Source organism: Larimichthys crocea, chromosome XVII (genome assembly GCF_000972845.2).
Source record: "Larimichthys crocea isolate SSNF chromosome XVII, L_crocea_2.0, whole genome shotgun sequence".
Lineage (NCBI taxonomy): Eukaryota > Metazoa > Chordata > Actinopteri > Sciaenidae > Larimichthys > Larimichthys crocea.
The window spans coordinates 25,989,772-26,005,665 of record NC_040027.1 but is presented as its reverse complement, the minus strand read 5'-3'; the positions used below and the strand labels follow the sequence as shown (position 1 = coordinate 26,005,665).

The following is a 15,894-nucleotide window of genomic DNA, read 5'->3' as shown; positions in this document are numbered from 1 at the left end:
AACAATCAATCAAATCATGCAATTTAATAACAATACCCCCAAAGAATACAATCAAATCTAAAGACAGTGAGCTCATGTGCTTGGTGTTGCTCCTGGGAATTTCTTAATCGGAAGCGGGTTTATTGCAAAACAAAGTCTTGGTGTTTTGGTTCATAGCAAACATGTAAGGAAAATGAAAATCAAGTACTTGAAGGTAAAAATATACTGTATATACAATGTGTTTTTGAAATGGAAGAGCTGTACAATTGTGCTGAGTATTCAGCAGGTTAATTAGACTTTTTCAATTTGGACTCTTTGATTTAAACCTAAGTACATTTTGTTCCTGCACTATCATAATTTTGACCAATTAAGCTTGAAATACAACCTATCACACACACACACCTCCCCATTTTTAGGTTCCTATAAGTCAGAGGCTTTATACAGAACCCAATTTGACATAAAGTTACTCTGGAAATGTCACCAACTGAACAACTATTATACAAAATACATAGCAATAAGGCTATAGTAAGACAATGCTATGAGGCCTTTTATAAATCCAATAAGGCTAACAATACAATTAAGCAAACATGGGCTCAGGACCTTGGGGTGGTAATAGACGAAGCTACGGAGGCAGACATATGGGCGCATGCAACAACATAACCATATGTAATAGAGCAAAGGAATCACAATTTAAGTTACTGCATCGCCTTCGGATATCACCTGAACTCAGACATAAAATGGACCCAAAGAAATCAGCTTTGTGTATGAAGCGTAATAAGGACGTTGGTAGCTTTATGCATACTATATGGACCTGTGTGCATATCCAGGATTTCTGGGTAGAAGTGGCTTCGAAATTGGATCTGGTTTTTAATAAGGAATTGGACCTGGAATTGGTTTATTTTATCATATATGGACCCCATTTCTCGATTATGTAGGACCTAGAACATATAACATATTTTGGAAGGTGCTTCCCAGACCAAGGAATAACAGTTAAATGTTAAAGGAGAGGTTTTACTGTGTGTATTACTGTTTTGTAAATGTAAAGAAAATGTGTATATGTGAATGAGATGTGACACATAATTAATAATAAAGATATCTTAATACATTTTATTATTTAATTCATTTTATTTCTGCAGAAGGCTTTAAAAAACATTTAGACCTTCATGTTGGGAAATAAAAATCTGCAGACAGTATAACAAAACAATTAACTGAATAAGAACAAGACCTTCAGAATTTTTTGAAAGATGCTGGGTTGAAATGACCCTTCAACAAAAAGAGGCATTCAGAAATAAATTTTATCAAACTGGATCCATCTTTAGAGCCTGCCTGGAATCATACATGCAGTACACATTTGGACTGACTCAACCGGTTAACAAGCAGATATGAGTTTTTTGTGTGCTCTGAGGTGTGAATAAATCAACTTGTGGCTTTCTTCATGTTGACCTTCCACACCAGAAAGCGGAACATTAAACCAAAGTACCTGAGGTTAGAATCAGAGACCTTCAGCTCAATGTGCTGCAAGCGATTATCAACCACAATGTCATACAGTGTGAGAAAAGTCACTTTTCAGGCAGAGGCAGCAGATAAATGAGGAGAAATGGGAAGGTCGTAGTAATATACATGGATTGGAGAGGAGTTTGTAATGAAGTGGATTTTTTATTGAAAGGTTTACACTTTTCTTTACACACACATCTACCTTGTATTCAGCTGAGTGGATTGATCAGGCTTCACTGGTGAGTACAGAGGAAAGTTTGTCACTGTTGCTGCCATAGTGACCAGGGGTGGCCTCGCTCCGGTGGGTCCAGCAGCAGATCGGCTCTCCTCCTCATCCATATTAATGCCGAGTGCTGTTATCTGTGACAGTGGACCCTGTGGTTTGGTTGGAGAGGAAAGTGCTTGTTCCTGTAATCTCACACCTTTGGTGAGTATTGATATGTTTCCCTCTCTCTTTCTTACTTCCTCTTGTGTGGTTCAGCATCTTCCTCCCTTACTCTGAGAAACTCCTGCTGCTGCAGCCTGCACTGCTCAACAGTCACTCATATGTGCTAAACCTTGGGATAGATATTACAATTTTGTCAATAACACTCCTCTTATCATATATCATACTACTCTTACTGATATTGGCTGTCTATGTCTCTCGACCAAAGCCTGCTCTATCTCTCTCTCTCTCTCTCTGATCAAATAAAATTTCTTCATGTCTCTATTTTTCACCATTAATTGCGAGTTACACTTTAGAAAAGTTAGAAAATTTAGAAACTGGGTACATGAAAAACAAGAACAGAGTTTAGGCATTTCATGCTGCCTGTGGAGGGTTTACCCAATCCGAGCGTCTAACTGGTGGCCGGGAACATAGGGGTGGGAGATATATCGAATATACTCGATATATCGCGGCTTGTTCTACGTGAGATGTATGAAATGACTATATCGCGACCATCGAGTACTTGTCACGTAAATGTTTTAAGCCGTTGGCATTTAATTCTTTGCCTCTGTCACTCACTCCTGGTGCTCCTCACAGCACGCAGCACACTTCCCCGCCCACCCAGAAAAATCCCCTGTGCACATGCGTACTTTTTGTATCAAGTGAGGAGAGACAAGGCCCACTGGCCCACGTCAGAGGCGTACGCGCCGCCCAAGCGTCTCAGAAGCGCTTCTCCGCGCCATGGCACGAGCATTCCAGAGCATTTCTATTTTTGACGCCAGCCGATGCTAAATCTCATAAATTTCAACAGAGCAGATCGCACCAGACAGGAAATCTGACACAGAATCAACATAATAAACTTCCACCCCCTTTCAAAATAAAACACAATACACAGTTCATGTAGCTTTTTACAACTTCACATCAACGTTACATCATGACAGGTAGCACCAGGTGAGCAGTCAATCGATCAAAGAGTCTCAACATGAACGATGAGAGACTGATTGACTCGCGTACGTCCAGGATTCTCGCGTGATCTTGCGTGAATACAGCCGGCTCGCTACGCTGCCAAGATGCGCCCGATGTGAGTTGACGCAGGGTAGAGGACACAGCTAAAACGCTGCACAGTCGTTACTAATCTAATAGAAGGGTCTACTTGAATCATCATACTGATGTTATTTTTTGCATCAAAGGGTTGAATTTAACATTCATAGTGATTTACAGGAGATATAAAAATATCGAGATATATATCATGTATTGCGATATAGCTTAAAAATATTGAGATATTGGTTATAGGCCATATCGTGCAGCCCTACCGGAACGTGACGTTGGGCTCCGTTTTTTTCAAAAGTTGGATCTGGCTCTAGTCAATGAGAGCACTCACACAGGGCGCGCCGTGGAGTGTCTCAGAAGCGTCTCTCCGCATCACGACGCGAGCATTCCGTAGCATTTCTATTTTTGATGCGAGTCGTTGCTAAACCACGTAAATTTCAACAGAGCAGATTGCACCAGACAGGAAATCTGACACAGAATCAACGTAATAAACTTTCGCCCCCTTTCAAAATAAAACACAATACACAGTGTAGCTTATCATAACTTCACATCAACGTTACATCATGACCGGTAGCACCAGGTGAGCAGTCAATCGATTAAAGGGTCTCAACATGAACGATGAGAGACTGATTGTTGAAGTGGAACAACACACAATCATTTATGACACAACAGATGCTTTTTATAATCTCCTCCACGTCGGAGAAGCAAAGTCAGCTGTTTGTTGTTGTTGTTTTCTTTATACACAGTTTATCGCGGGGTCTCGCACACATCCAGGATTATCGCGTCATTTCGCATGAATACAGCCGGCTTGCGACGCTGCCGTTACGCTGCCAACACACGCCCGGTGTAAGTTGACACCGGGCAAAGGACGGAGCTTAAACGTGGCGCTTACATCCCCTGTGTGAGTCCCGTGTTATGCTTAGGCGTTGTTGTTGGCCATAAATACTAGATAAGGCTCACTGTGCTCCTGTGTAGAGACACGAGCCAGTTAGTAGCAATTAGGGGTGGGAGAAAAAATTGATTCACATAAATATCGCAATTTTTTCTTTTATGATTTTTAAATCGATTTTTTTTTTTTTTCAAAATTTAAATGCTTCATTTTAGTTTATTTAGGGGAAAATGTTTTACTTCTACTACCTAGTAACGTGATATCATATCTGTTTGCGGGAAAAACAGAAAGCGGAGAATGGCGGACTGTCTGTAGACGTCATCATTCAACTCTTTCATATGGTTTGGTGTTACAAAAAAAGCAAACTAAAAATCACAAAAATCGGCAATATTGAAGAATCGCAATTTAAATCGAATTGGGAGAAAAGCATATCGTCCCAGCCCTAGTACTAACTCTTGTGCATCTGAATGTTTGCAGGTTACCATAAAAGAGCGCACAATTGTAGAATCACAGTGTGCTGTATGCTTGAACACTTGCAGTATATTGCTTGTGTGCCATGTGAATACACTCACAGTAAACAGACAGATCTGATGTACGAGCTCATTCTTACAACCTGGGTAGTGAGGCAGAATTGAATCTCCTCATATTAGCCTGGAATTCAATTAGATCACGTCTCAGCTATTTGCCAATGAAATCCACTCTGGGTTCCCAGGGAAGCCACTTGGGGGAGAGATATGCCAGGTCAACTGTCATCACAGCAGGTGAAGAACCAGCCAGGAATACACTGCTGCACCGCTGCTCTGGCAACACTTTTTACCCAACCTGAATTATTTTTACTGTTCGTAGACAATGTATATAGACTACTATGATGTAAATACATATAACAATGAGACCACAGTTATAATGACTACTGCACCGCTACTCTGGCAACACTCTTTACCCAACCTGAATTATTTTTACTGTTCGTAGACAATGTATATAAACTACTATGGTGTAAATACATATAACAATGAGACCACAGTTATAATGACTGTTGGTCTCTCATATAAGGTTCATAAGGTAGCAAATTCTATTGAAATCATTTTAAAATTTCTGAAGACACTGTGGAAAAGTGATGCTTTGAGCTGAATACCAACATCAACTCAGTTTAGCTGGTTAGCATGCTTGTATTTGCTAATTAACAAAATGTAACTAAAGCTGGAGGCGAATGTCATTAGTTTTGGTAGTGCTGTACCAGCCCATAGACATATATACATAGACCCCTCATTGAGCAGGTTGGTCCGTTGCTGCGTTATGTTAACGTGTCCGCCATGTTGGATGTGGCAGATCTGCCTGTAAACTAATAAAAGGAAATGGACTGAACTTTATAAAGCACCTTTCTACAAAGTGCTTTAAGTTTAAACCTCTTATACACCCATTCACACACACACTAATATATCTGGGAAACAAATAGGCACCAAAAACAATGTATGTAACTTTTAAAGTGATGATTATAAATGTTTACTCCTTATGTAAGCACCAAATCAAGGTATGTATTTTTTTAATGCTGAGTGTTTACAGCTACTAATGTGTGTAACACTGTTACTGTGATGATAAATATTGAAATAATAACCAGATCCTGAAATGTAAATGTGACATGAGGGTTTTCTGAATAAAGAGCACTAATGTTTACATTTAACTGATTTTGATTAATTGTGGGTATATATATTAAATATATAATATATATATATATATATATATATATATATATAATACAAGTTTAAACAGATCTAAAAGAAAATACAGCAAATAAAAACAGTATAATATGACAAATATAAAAAGATATTCACATGTAGATATAGCAGTATAAACAGTGTAAATATATCAAAAATACACACGGAGGGGGGTGCACATTGATGAACATATATACACGGGGGGCATTGATGAACATACATGCAGCTATACAATTGCAGTCTGTGTGTGTGTTTCCAAGTTAAAAACCGTGTGTTGCCACTCTGCAACTTAAGGGTTGCGCTCCACTTTGCCACATCCAAAATGGCGGGGAAGTCAACGTACGATTCAGCGCTCAATGTGTCGTCTACGTATATTTGTCTATATACCAGCCTATCTAAGTACTGGGTACATAATGTTGACCTGATGATGGACTAGAGCAGGGATCTTCAACCGGGGGTCCGCCACCCCTAGGGGGTCTGACAATTCTTGTCATAACAATTTTCACCTAAATAATTTATGAGAACTAAAAAAAAAGATTATTATATTGACTAAACTTCAAACATTAATATGCAACAATAAGAAAACTTTCTAAATTAAATGATTCCCATGATGCCGTCTGACATGACGTGACCAGCCACTATTGGAGGGAAAGGAAAATAAGGCAGTGAAAGGTGTTGGCTACTAAATTAACCCTAGCTACTAGTCTGAGTGAAGTGAAGTGAAGCAAAGCAGAATGGATACACATGTATTTGTAAATATATTGGGTATTTGTGAATATATAATTAAAGCCATATATGGCAATATAAAGCCATTTTTCAAACTGAAAATTCTATTTGTGAAGCGTGATTCAGTATTTGTGGATCCATTCACACATACGCATCTCTTTCCTCAGTTACGTATTTCTGAGACGTTCTTATCGAGATCCACACAGATCCACAAACAAATAGGTTGTGATTCACAAATGGCCCACCCTCCTCACCACTAGGTGGCAGTGTTGCTCTATGTGTATATTGAACATTATATTTATTCAGCTTTCTGGCCGTAAAAACAACATTTCAAGATATATCTGCCATTGTTTGAGGACATTGTTTATTAATCATAAATACATAAAGGCTAATAACCCAGTTTATAAGTAGGTTAATAAGGTAAAATAAAAGGTGAATAAAGTAAATATAAAAGTTATTATAGACCAGGCTTAAAATCTGACACATTTCAAAAAATTACTTACATGTGGGGGTCCCTGTTTGGGGGTTGAAGACCCCTGGACTAGAGGATGGATTAAAGTCAGAACCACCCAATTGACAGCCCATCCAGTAGCCATGTAGACACTCAAATCCACAATGTTTTGTGCTCTGCGATGTTCAGATATTTCATGAGATTAGAATGAAAGTATTTATCTATTTATCGCCTCATTGGGCCAGTATGCTAATGCTTATGTTAATTAACCATTAACACATTTCATTTGTATTATTTCATTTGTAATATAGTCCTTATTTGCAGTAATACAGTAACAGTATATGTTGAATTATTTCTGTTTGTTACAGTCACTTTACTTTATCTGTAACTTGTCCAGACCACAGTCAGATTTAAGCAGCAGCAACTGTTTCTGGTCTCAAGACCTGTGTTTGTATATTGGCTTACTGTTTAACGTAACAAATAGTGTCACTTAAGTGATGCTTAATGACCCCATCACTGCTTGCCAATAATGACGGTGAAGCACACCATTTTATGAAAAATAGCTGAATTAATACGTGTGGTCATATTTAAAGCTGTTGGTGGTGCATGAATGGTTCAATAATTGTGAATGTTGAATAAAAGACATGTCGTTGAAAGTGTACTTATTTTTCTTAAGATTCAGGCCATTTCATTGTCTGTTTTGTAAATGGTTGGTTCATTAATTGTGACAGTTAAAAAAGCAAACCTAACAGCTATTAGACCTTAATGTTGGCAAATAAAATGCTGTTTCAGTATATGAAAAGTGGAACAAAGTGTAAACTGAGCTGAGAATTCAAAGCAGTGTAGCTTTTTCATTTCAGAGGAAGTAAGTTGAAGCAGCACCCATAGGGACCTTTTTGGCAGAACATTGTGGCCACACCCCATATTCATTCTGGAAGATGAACTAAGTATTAACTTTTTTTCAGGACAGTGTTTGGTGAATGACCAATATCAACCTGTCAAAGCTTTGATTTTTTTGTACATGAATTCAATACAATTTACAGAATTTATGTTGAGCTTAAAAAGTTTGACCTTTTATTAATCATTTCAAGACATAATTTTTGTTACTGCAGTGCCAGGACCAAGACCAGGGGCCTCATGTACAAATCATGCGTAAGCTCAAAAAAGTGGCGTACGTCCTTTCCCGCGCTCACGTTCAAATGTATCAAACGTGAAACACTCGTAGAAATGTGCGTGCCCCACGCCAATTTCATAGCTGTCGTACGCACGTTTCTACAGCTATTGTTCCTTTGGCGACACTTAGAGGTGAAGCTGAGAAACTGTTAATAATGTGAAAACAAGTAGTCATCAGAGTGATGTGCACATCAGAGACACACTTATGAACTATTAACACACGCAGGTGTTTGCAATTATATAAGTGGATATAAAAGCATGCGCAATGTGATTAAGAAAATGATATTAACAAAGACAGCGTTAGCGTTGTTAGAGGACCTTGCAACGGACCGCCGTGAGCGATTTAAGGAACGCAAGGATTTACTTGCAAACCATGATAATTGGCTCATAAGCCGATTTCGGTTACCAAGGCCAGTGTTACTGGAGTTACTGCAGAGCTGCGGCCGGCCCGAGAGCGCAACGGGGGCCGGCGGGCCGGCTGCCTGACTGCGCTGGGGTTCCCGGCAACAGGGGCATTCCAGCGGGAGCTGGCCGATCGGTCAGGAGTGTGCCAGTTAACCCTGAGCCGAGCCATGCCAGCTGTGTGGGACGGAATCATCCGAATGTCTTCCTGGTACATCAGATTCCCATACAGTGCTGTTGAACAGGCCGACATTAAAGCACAGTTTGCAGCGAGAGCCGGTTTCCCTAATGTAATCGGAGCTATTGACTGCACACACATTGCTATAAAAGCGCCATCACAGGATGATTTTTTTTATGTTAGTAGGAAACATTTTCATTCCATCAATGTTCAAATCATATGTGATGCGCGAATGCAGCTAACTAACATCGTGGCAAGGTGGCCTGGTTCAACGCACGACTCATTCATTATGACTAACAGCATTGCTGAGAACAGGCTGGAGACTGGCACGGTGCGCGATGGGTGGCTTCTATTCGTTTAATTGTCCCGTATGTAACGCTGGATTACATACGAAACAATTAAACGAATAAACTCTTTACTTACCCAGAAGCCGTGCCAGTGTGCCAGTGCATATTTGGGCATGTGCGCATTCAAATATCATGTTTTTGGTTTTCTTTATTTTCTGCTGGTGAAATTAGCGCTGCAGAGCTTTCTAACAAGCCCCTGATTGTCTCCCTGTGTTCAGTATTCTTGTCAGTAAAAGCGGGCGTAAAATGTCAGCCGCAGCGCCACACCTGTCCACACCTGTGTGTGCGCTGCTCGGATCCCACGGCATTTACAGCCTCACACACACGCTCCCACTCACGTCTTTTTTTTTGGTCATATTTATCCCTGTTGACAGGGAACCAAACAGAATCTCCACTTCATTCACTAGAATCTTTAGCTTAGACTCTGTGAAATTCATTTTCTTTCCTTTGTTCATCGCGTTATCTGATCGGACAAAGAGGTGAATCTCAGGTCCGGGGCCTATTTAAATAGATTTGCATATGTAAATGGGGGCGTGGACAGGGAGGAGTTGCACGTGCGCTCAATTCCATGTTGATTGGGATGTACAAAAGAAACGTGCTTGGATCCATGCGAACGCACACTTTGATACATCTGAATATTTTTGTGCGTACGACAGTTTCTGGGTTTTGGCGTACGCCAAGTTTCACGTGGAAATCCACGCAAGTATTCGTACATGAGGCCCCAGGACCCTGGGACCTGAAACATTAATGTTATTACACTACTTATTGCCCAAAATATACTTGTGGAAATCATATCAACTTTATTACACATACATAGTGATGCACGTTATGAAAAATTTTAATCGCTACTGATAATTTCCTGCTTCTCATGGCCAGTACCGATAACCAATAATCATATTCATATTTCAACCCGAAAGTCCCCCGTCTGGGAACAGCGTGAGATGCATGCACAATACAGGCGATTAGCGTCTCCTAGGAAGCACCAATCCATGTAGCATACCAAAATGTAAGGGAGAGCTAAAAGCTCTACCAAGCATTGCTACCCAAAAGAAACACAGTTCACCCCCCAAGCAATTATCTGGGCATGTAATAAAAACACGAAAACAGCATATGTCCACTTTACTGCTTCTGCTAATTTCACCATTTCAACCGACAAACGTCGCGTGAAAACAGACTTCGATGATTACAAAGATATGTATCACTGTGCGATGAAAACTCTGCGAGCTAGCCCCCAAAGAGTATATAAAAAAAAAATCAGTACAGTATGACTTATTTTTGCTGTTTTGTGGTCTAAAGTTCTATTTCCGCTGCTAATGTCTACTCCTATGTCTCTGTTTTACTTTGAAATCAATCATGAAGGTCCTGGTTGTTTACATAAAGACAAAGGGGCTTTGAAAGTGAAGTGTGACCTCTTGGTGCTAAATACTACCTTTGGGTGAAGACGTGCATTATTAGTCTGGCATGATGGGGGCCAGGCTTGAGTCCTGCCAATAAGGCGCGTTAGCTTTTGGGGCTACTCGGCCTGCAAACAATTTCCCCAATTTCATTAATTTATCGGATCTTTTATCGGTTAAAATGAATCGGGTCAATAAAAAATGATGTCATTTCTCCCCATATCTGTCCGATAAATATTGTGCATCCCTACACATACATACATACAATAATGCTTTTTTATTCATTTTATTTTTATTGTTTTCTATCTTTCTATTATCTACTTCATGTGTTGTTCTGTTTCTATTTGCTATTTATTGTCTTCTATCTTGCAGCACTTTGGAAACCCTGTGTTTGCTAAAATCGTGCTATATAAATGAAGTGGATTGGATTGGATTGAAAGTTAGGTGGGGGAAACCAGAGCACCTGGAGGAAACCCACCGAACACAGGGAGAAAATGCTAACACTAGTCAAACTATTAACAACAAATTGCCAACTATGGGCAATTTAGAGTCACCAATTAATCTATTAAGTGCATGTCTTTGGACTGTGGGAGGAAACCGGAGTACCCGGAGAAAACCCACACAGACACGGGGAGAACATGCAAACTCCATTCAGAAAGGACCCAGGACCCAGGACCAGGACCTTCTTGCTGAGAGGCGATAGTGCTAACCACTGAGCCACCGTGCTGCCTTGAGATCCATCCATCCGTTCGTCCGTCCGTCCTTCCATTCGTCCGTCCATCGATCGGTCCGCCCATCGCCTGTCCATCCACCCATCCGTCAGGTCCCAGCTAGAAGAACTGAGCCACCGTGCTGCCTTAAGATCTGTCCGTCCATCCATCCGTCTGCCCATTGCCTGTCCGTCCGTCCGTCCGTCCATCGATCCGTCCGCCCATCTGTTAGGTCCCAGCTGGAAGAACCCAGGTCCTTCTTGCTGAGAGGCGACAGTGCTAACCACTGAGCCACCGTGCTGCCTTTAGATCCATTCATCCATCCATCCGTCCGTCTGTCCATCCGTCCGTCCTTCCATCCGTCCGTCCATCGATCGGTCCGCCCATCACCTGTCCATCCACCCATCCGTCAGGTCCCAGCTAGAAGAACTGAGCCACCGTGCTGCCTTAAGATCCGTCCGTCCATCCATCCGTCTGCCCATCGCCTGTCCGTCCGTCCGTCCGTCCATCGATCCGTCCGCCCATCTGTTAGGTTCCAGCTGGAAGAACCCAGGTCCTTCTTGCTGAGAGGCGACAGTGCTAACCACTGAGCCACCGTGCTGCCTTTAGATCCATTCATCCATCCATCCGTCCGTCTGTCCATCCGTCCGTCCTTCCATCCGTCCGTCCATCGATCGGTCCGCCCATCACCTGTGCATCCACCCATCCGTCAGGTCCCAGCTGGAAGAACTGGGCCACCATGCTGCCTTGAGATCCGTCCGTCCGTCCATCGATCCGTCCACCCATCTGTTAGGTCCCAGCTGGAAGAACCCAGGTCCTTCTTGCTGAGAGGCGACAGTGCTAACCACTGAGCCACCGTGCCGCCTTGAGATCCATCCATCCGTCCGTCCATCGATCCGTTTGCTCATCGCTTGTCCGTCCCTCCATCGATCGGTCCGCCCATCACCTGTCCATTCACCCATCCGTCAGGTCCCAGCTGGAAGAACCCAGGACCTTTTTGCTGAGAGGCGACAATGCTAACCACTGAGCCACCGTGCTGCCTTGAGATTCATCCGTCCGTCCATCCTTCCGTCCATCCATCCATCTGTCTGTCCATCGATCCGTCTGCCCATCGCCTGTCCATCCACCCATCCGTCAGTCTGTCCATTCGTTCGTCCCATCCATAACTGCTTATATTTATCGTGGGGGGGTTGGAGCCAATCCCAGCTGACATTCGGGATCACATCAGCCAGGGGTGATTCTTTAGCATGTCCAGGGTGGGTCGGGCCTCTTTGGCTTTGACCAGACAGCTCAGCAGAAAATTCTGGCAGTCTGGACAGACAAACAAGAATCACTGTTTAGTACAAACACTGTGCTCTGTGTGCATTTTGTACTTGATTTGTGTTTTCCTGTGTGTATGACTTACCAACAGAAAGACCATCACCGATGTCAGGTTCTCCATATGCAATCTCAATGGAACCTCGGAATGGGAGACGCCTGTGCAACATTCCAAACATCACTACACCGAGCTGCCAAACTGTTAATGGTTCGGCCTGGTACATGCCATCTATGAACATCTCAGGTGGGGCGTAGATATAGGTTCCTACAATGCACACAGCCACATGGACAAAGTTTAATAATGAAGAACAGAGGTAGAAGACAGAGAGAGCAAAGTAGGTGTGTTGGCTCAGAGAACATGACTTTATAAGAAAGACAGCCTACCTTCTTCATCAGTGTACGTTTGACCTGACAGAAATGTGCCACAGCCAAAGTCAATGATCCTGACACATGGTACATCAGAGGCGGTCTCAATGAGAATGTTATCCGTCTTGATGTCCCTGTGAAACACCTCTTTGGAATGGATCTCAATGAGAGAATCCACCAGCTGTTTTATGATGATCTGTGGGAGAGAGGAAAAGACATGTAGACTGTGTGACATGGTGGGCATGGGCACACACACACAGACACATAGAAACACAAGCCATCAGCTACTTACTTTAGTCTCATGCTCCTGCATAGGGAACTGTCTCCTGTTTACATAGTCCGACAGGGTCATGCAGGGAACTGGTCTCTCTAGAACGAGAATGAGCGAGTTGTCTAGATCATACCAGTCCAGCAGGGTCACGACAGCACTGGTTTCTGACTCTGCTGGTTTGAGTCTCAGTAGCAGTGCAACCTCCAGAGGGACCATGGTCATGTTACCATCCAGAAGCTTTGTACATAGAGAAAAGGAAACAAACAATGAAAATGTACATGTACATTCACATACTACAGATGAACAAAACAGAGTTAATGGTATTCTAACTGTTAGATTGTATGAGGTACAAGAGGAATATGCATTGTGTTCCTATTCTATTCAGAATAAACATTTGATTTAATGTTTGCATCAGGATGAAGAACAAATTATTTACCATTGGTATACGGTCAACGTTACACTGAAGGATTTCTTTGATAGCCACCTACGGGACATAAACAGGCATTTAGTTATCTTATACAAGATTATAGATTGTGTGTTTATGTGGGTGTTGGATGTATGAGTCTTACAGGCAGGTTGTCATCCTTGCGTTCACCAGAAAAAACCACACTGAAGCCTCCTTCACCCAGTATTTCATGCACCCTGTATTTGGCCTCAAAAGCAGCTGCAGAAACAAAAACAAACAAACACAAAGTTTGATTTTACTTGTTCACCCCTTCACTCACTAATGAACAATTAAATTACTACATTAGTGTAAAAATCACTATTCGTTTTATTTTGTCTTATACTGAACAGGCAGTTTTGAGCAGGGTCAAGTTCCAACAACACTGGATCCTACACTTCCTCTAATGGAACTCAGTAGCATTTTTAGTTTGACATGACACCTCCTAAATGCTCATGTGTTTCAAACCCGTGATGACATCACACCTATTTTACCCGACTCTGGAAAACTTCCTCCAGATTCTTAGTAGACATCATACCACAGTCTTCACTGTTGAATATGGCTGAATAATAAACTCCACTATTTCTATCTCATCTTACCCATACTGTTGGAGGGCACAGCATTTGCTGGTGAGGAGGTGCTTGGTCTGTCACTGGAGAGGGCCTGGTGGCTGGGACCCTCAGAGGGACTCAGGGTCTTTCTGGAGCTTTTCCTGGGGGCCTCACTGAAACAGTCCCGCTGGCTGGAACCCTCTGAGGGTCTCTGGGTCTTTCTGCTCCTCTTCCGGGGTTTATCACTGGAGCAGTCCTGGTGGCTGGGGCCCTCTAGGGGACTCTGGATCTCTCTGCTTCTCTTCCTTGGTTCCTCTATCTCCTCCAGCTTCCTTATGTTGTTCGTTGTCACCCCAAGTTCCATACTGGTGTCAGTGTGAGTGTCGCAGTCAGAAGTAGCGGACAGCCACAACTCAAGCTCAGGTTCACTGCTGGATCTTGAGAGACTTTCTTCTGAGCCAGTGAGACAATCAACAAAAAAAGAAAAAGCCAAGAAATGTGAGCATGTTTGCCTCACTGGATTAAAAGTGGAGTGTGAAAGAGTTGATAAACTGGATAAACTGACAAACTGAACACTTGTATTCAAACTAATCACACACATTTATCTGTAGAACATTCAGACCTCAAATATTTGGGTGATTTTATACTGAAAACTTCATGAAGTTTGAGTCCAATTTCAGATAACTTTGCTATGAATGTTTTGACCTATGTCAACTTTAGTTGGCGACTATCAACATAATATTGATGAATAGTTTCATTTTACTAAGATTTGACAGTCTTAATACTATGACCGCCAGCGTTCTAGCACCCCCTATAGGCACCACAACTAACTGGCAGACCATCATGATAGTCCTAGTGTTAATAGACCACAGATCCAGTATAGTAAATCTTTCTGTGATATGTATCATCTAACCTGGCATTTCAGGTGCGTCAGTGTACACTGAGGTTGAACTGGATGAGCTGGAACCAGGTGAAAGCCCACGAAATGTCTGACTGCAGCCTTCACAGGGACTTTCACTTCTCCTGCTTCTTTTGTTTGCTATTCCAAGGCTCTCATCTGACCTTCTCTTGGACATCTTGATAATGGGGTCAGTATGGCGTCCTACAAAAACATAAAAAGATAATTTACTTTGCTGCACATGTTAAATGTAGTCTACTACATAATCTACCCTCTACATGACTCAAATATGAACCAGTATTTGTAATCATTGGCCTACCAGTTAAATCATATTATTAACAAGGAGAAAAACTGTAGTTTTTCTAGGATTTTGTCCTCACTACTCACCCAGTTGTCTATTGGAGCCCCAAGACTTTACAGAACTTGTTTTTGGCCACGATTTGGAAGCCATGGTGCTTCACAAGGTTCACCGTTGAAATGACAAAAACTTGGATCTTCCTCTAAAGTATGTTCCTGTATTCTCTTAAGTGTTGTGACCACACAAAACACAGAATTCTACCGCTTTGAAATGAATTCTATTCCATTGTAGAATGCGGAATGTCAAAAAAAACAACAACAACACATCCAATTATTTTTAATTCAAATTAAATGGTTTTACGTAAGCAAAACTGAAAATCAACAAATGGTTGGGGGCCAACTCTTGGGGCATAATAATAGCCAATAAACCAGTTCAACAGTAGAATCACTCAGTGGAAATTGATTCCATGTAAACTTTTTGCAGATTACATAAAACACAAAAGTTTGCTCCAAAAACTTAAGCAGTGAGTTTTGTGTGCGGCATGAAGAGCAATATAAAATGAGTGCCAGTGAGCCTAAAGTTGTCACACCGCGGTGAAGTCAAGCTGGGTTTTTGTTGTGTCTTGTCATTTCCTGTTTTATTTTGAAAAGTAACTCTCCCCTCGTTTCAGGTCACTTGCCCTTCCTCATGTGTCACTGGATTGTCTTCCCTGATTCCCGATTGTGTCCACCTGTTCCCCATTACCTCCATGTGTTCATATAGTCTGCGTCTCCCTGTGTCTTGTTGCCAGTGTGTTTCGTCCTGTGTGTCCACCACAGCCCT

At 41.9% G+C, this 15,894-nt stretch overlaps 1 protein-coding gene across 2 annotated transcripts; it reads right to left on the bottom strand.

The window, feature by feature from the left end:
- Positions 1-12,122: 12,122 nt before the first annotated feature.
- LOC104922764 (serine/threonine-protein kinase pim-2) lies at positions 12,123-15,284 on the bottom strand. 2 transcript variants are annotated; one of them, XM_010735689.3, is made up of 9 exons: positions 15,162-15,284; positions 14,790-14,978; positions 13,925-14,329; positions 13,453-13,547; positions 13,320-13,367; positions 12,905-13,120; positions 12,631-12,808; positions 12,335-12,511; positions 12,123-12,240 (listed from the first exon to the last, which is right to left on the bottom strand). In XM_010735689.3, exons 1-9 carry the CDS (start codon positions 15,223-15,225, stop codon positions 12,149-12,151), a joined length of 1,464 nt encoding a protein of 487 aa, XP_010733991.3. In that variant the 5' UTR covers positions 15,226-15,284; the 3' UTR covers positions 12,123-12,148. The 2 variants fall into 2 exon arrangements, with proteins under 2 accessions (XP_010733991.3, XP_027145707.1); XM_027289906.1 differs by having other exon boundaries at positions 13,925-14,326.
- Positions 15,285-15,894: the final 610 nt, after the last annotated feature.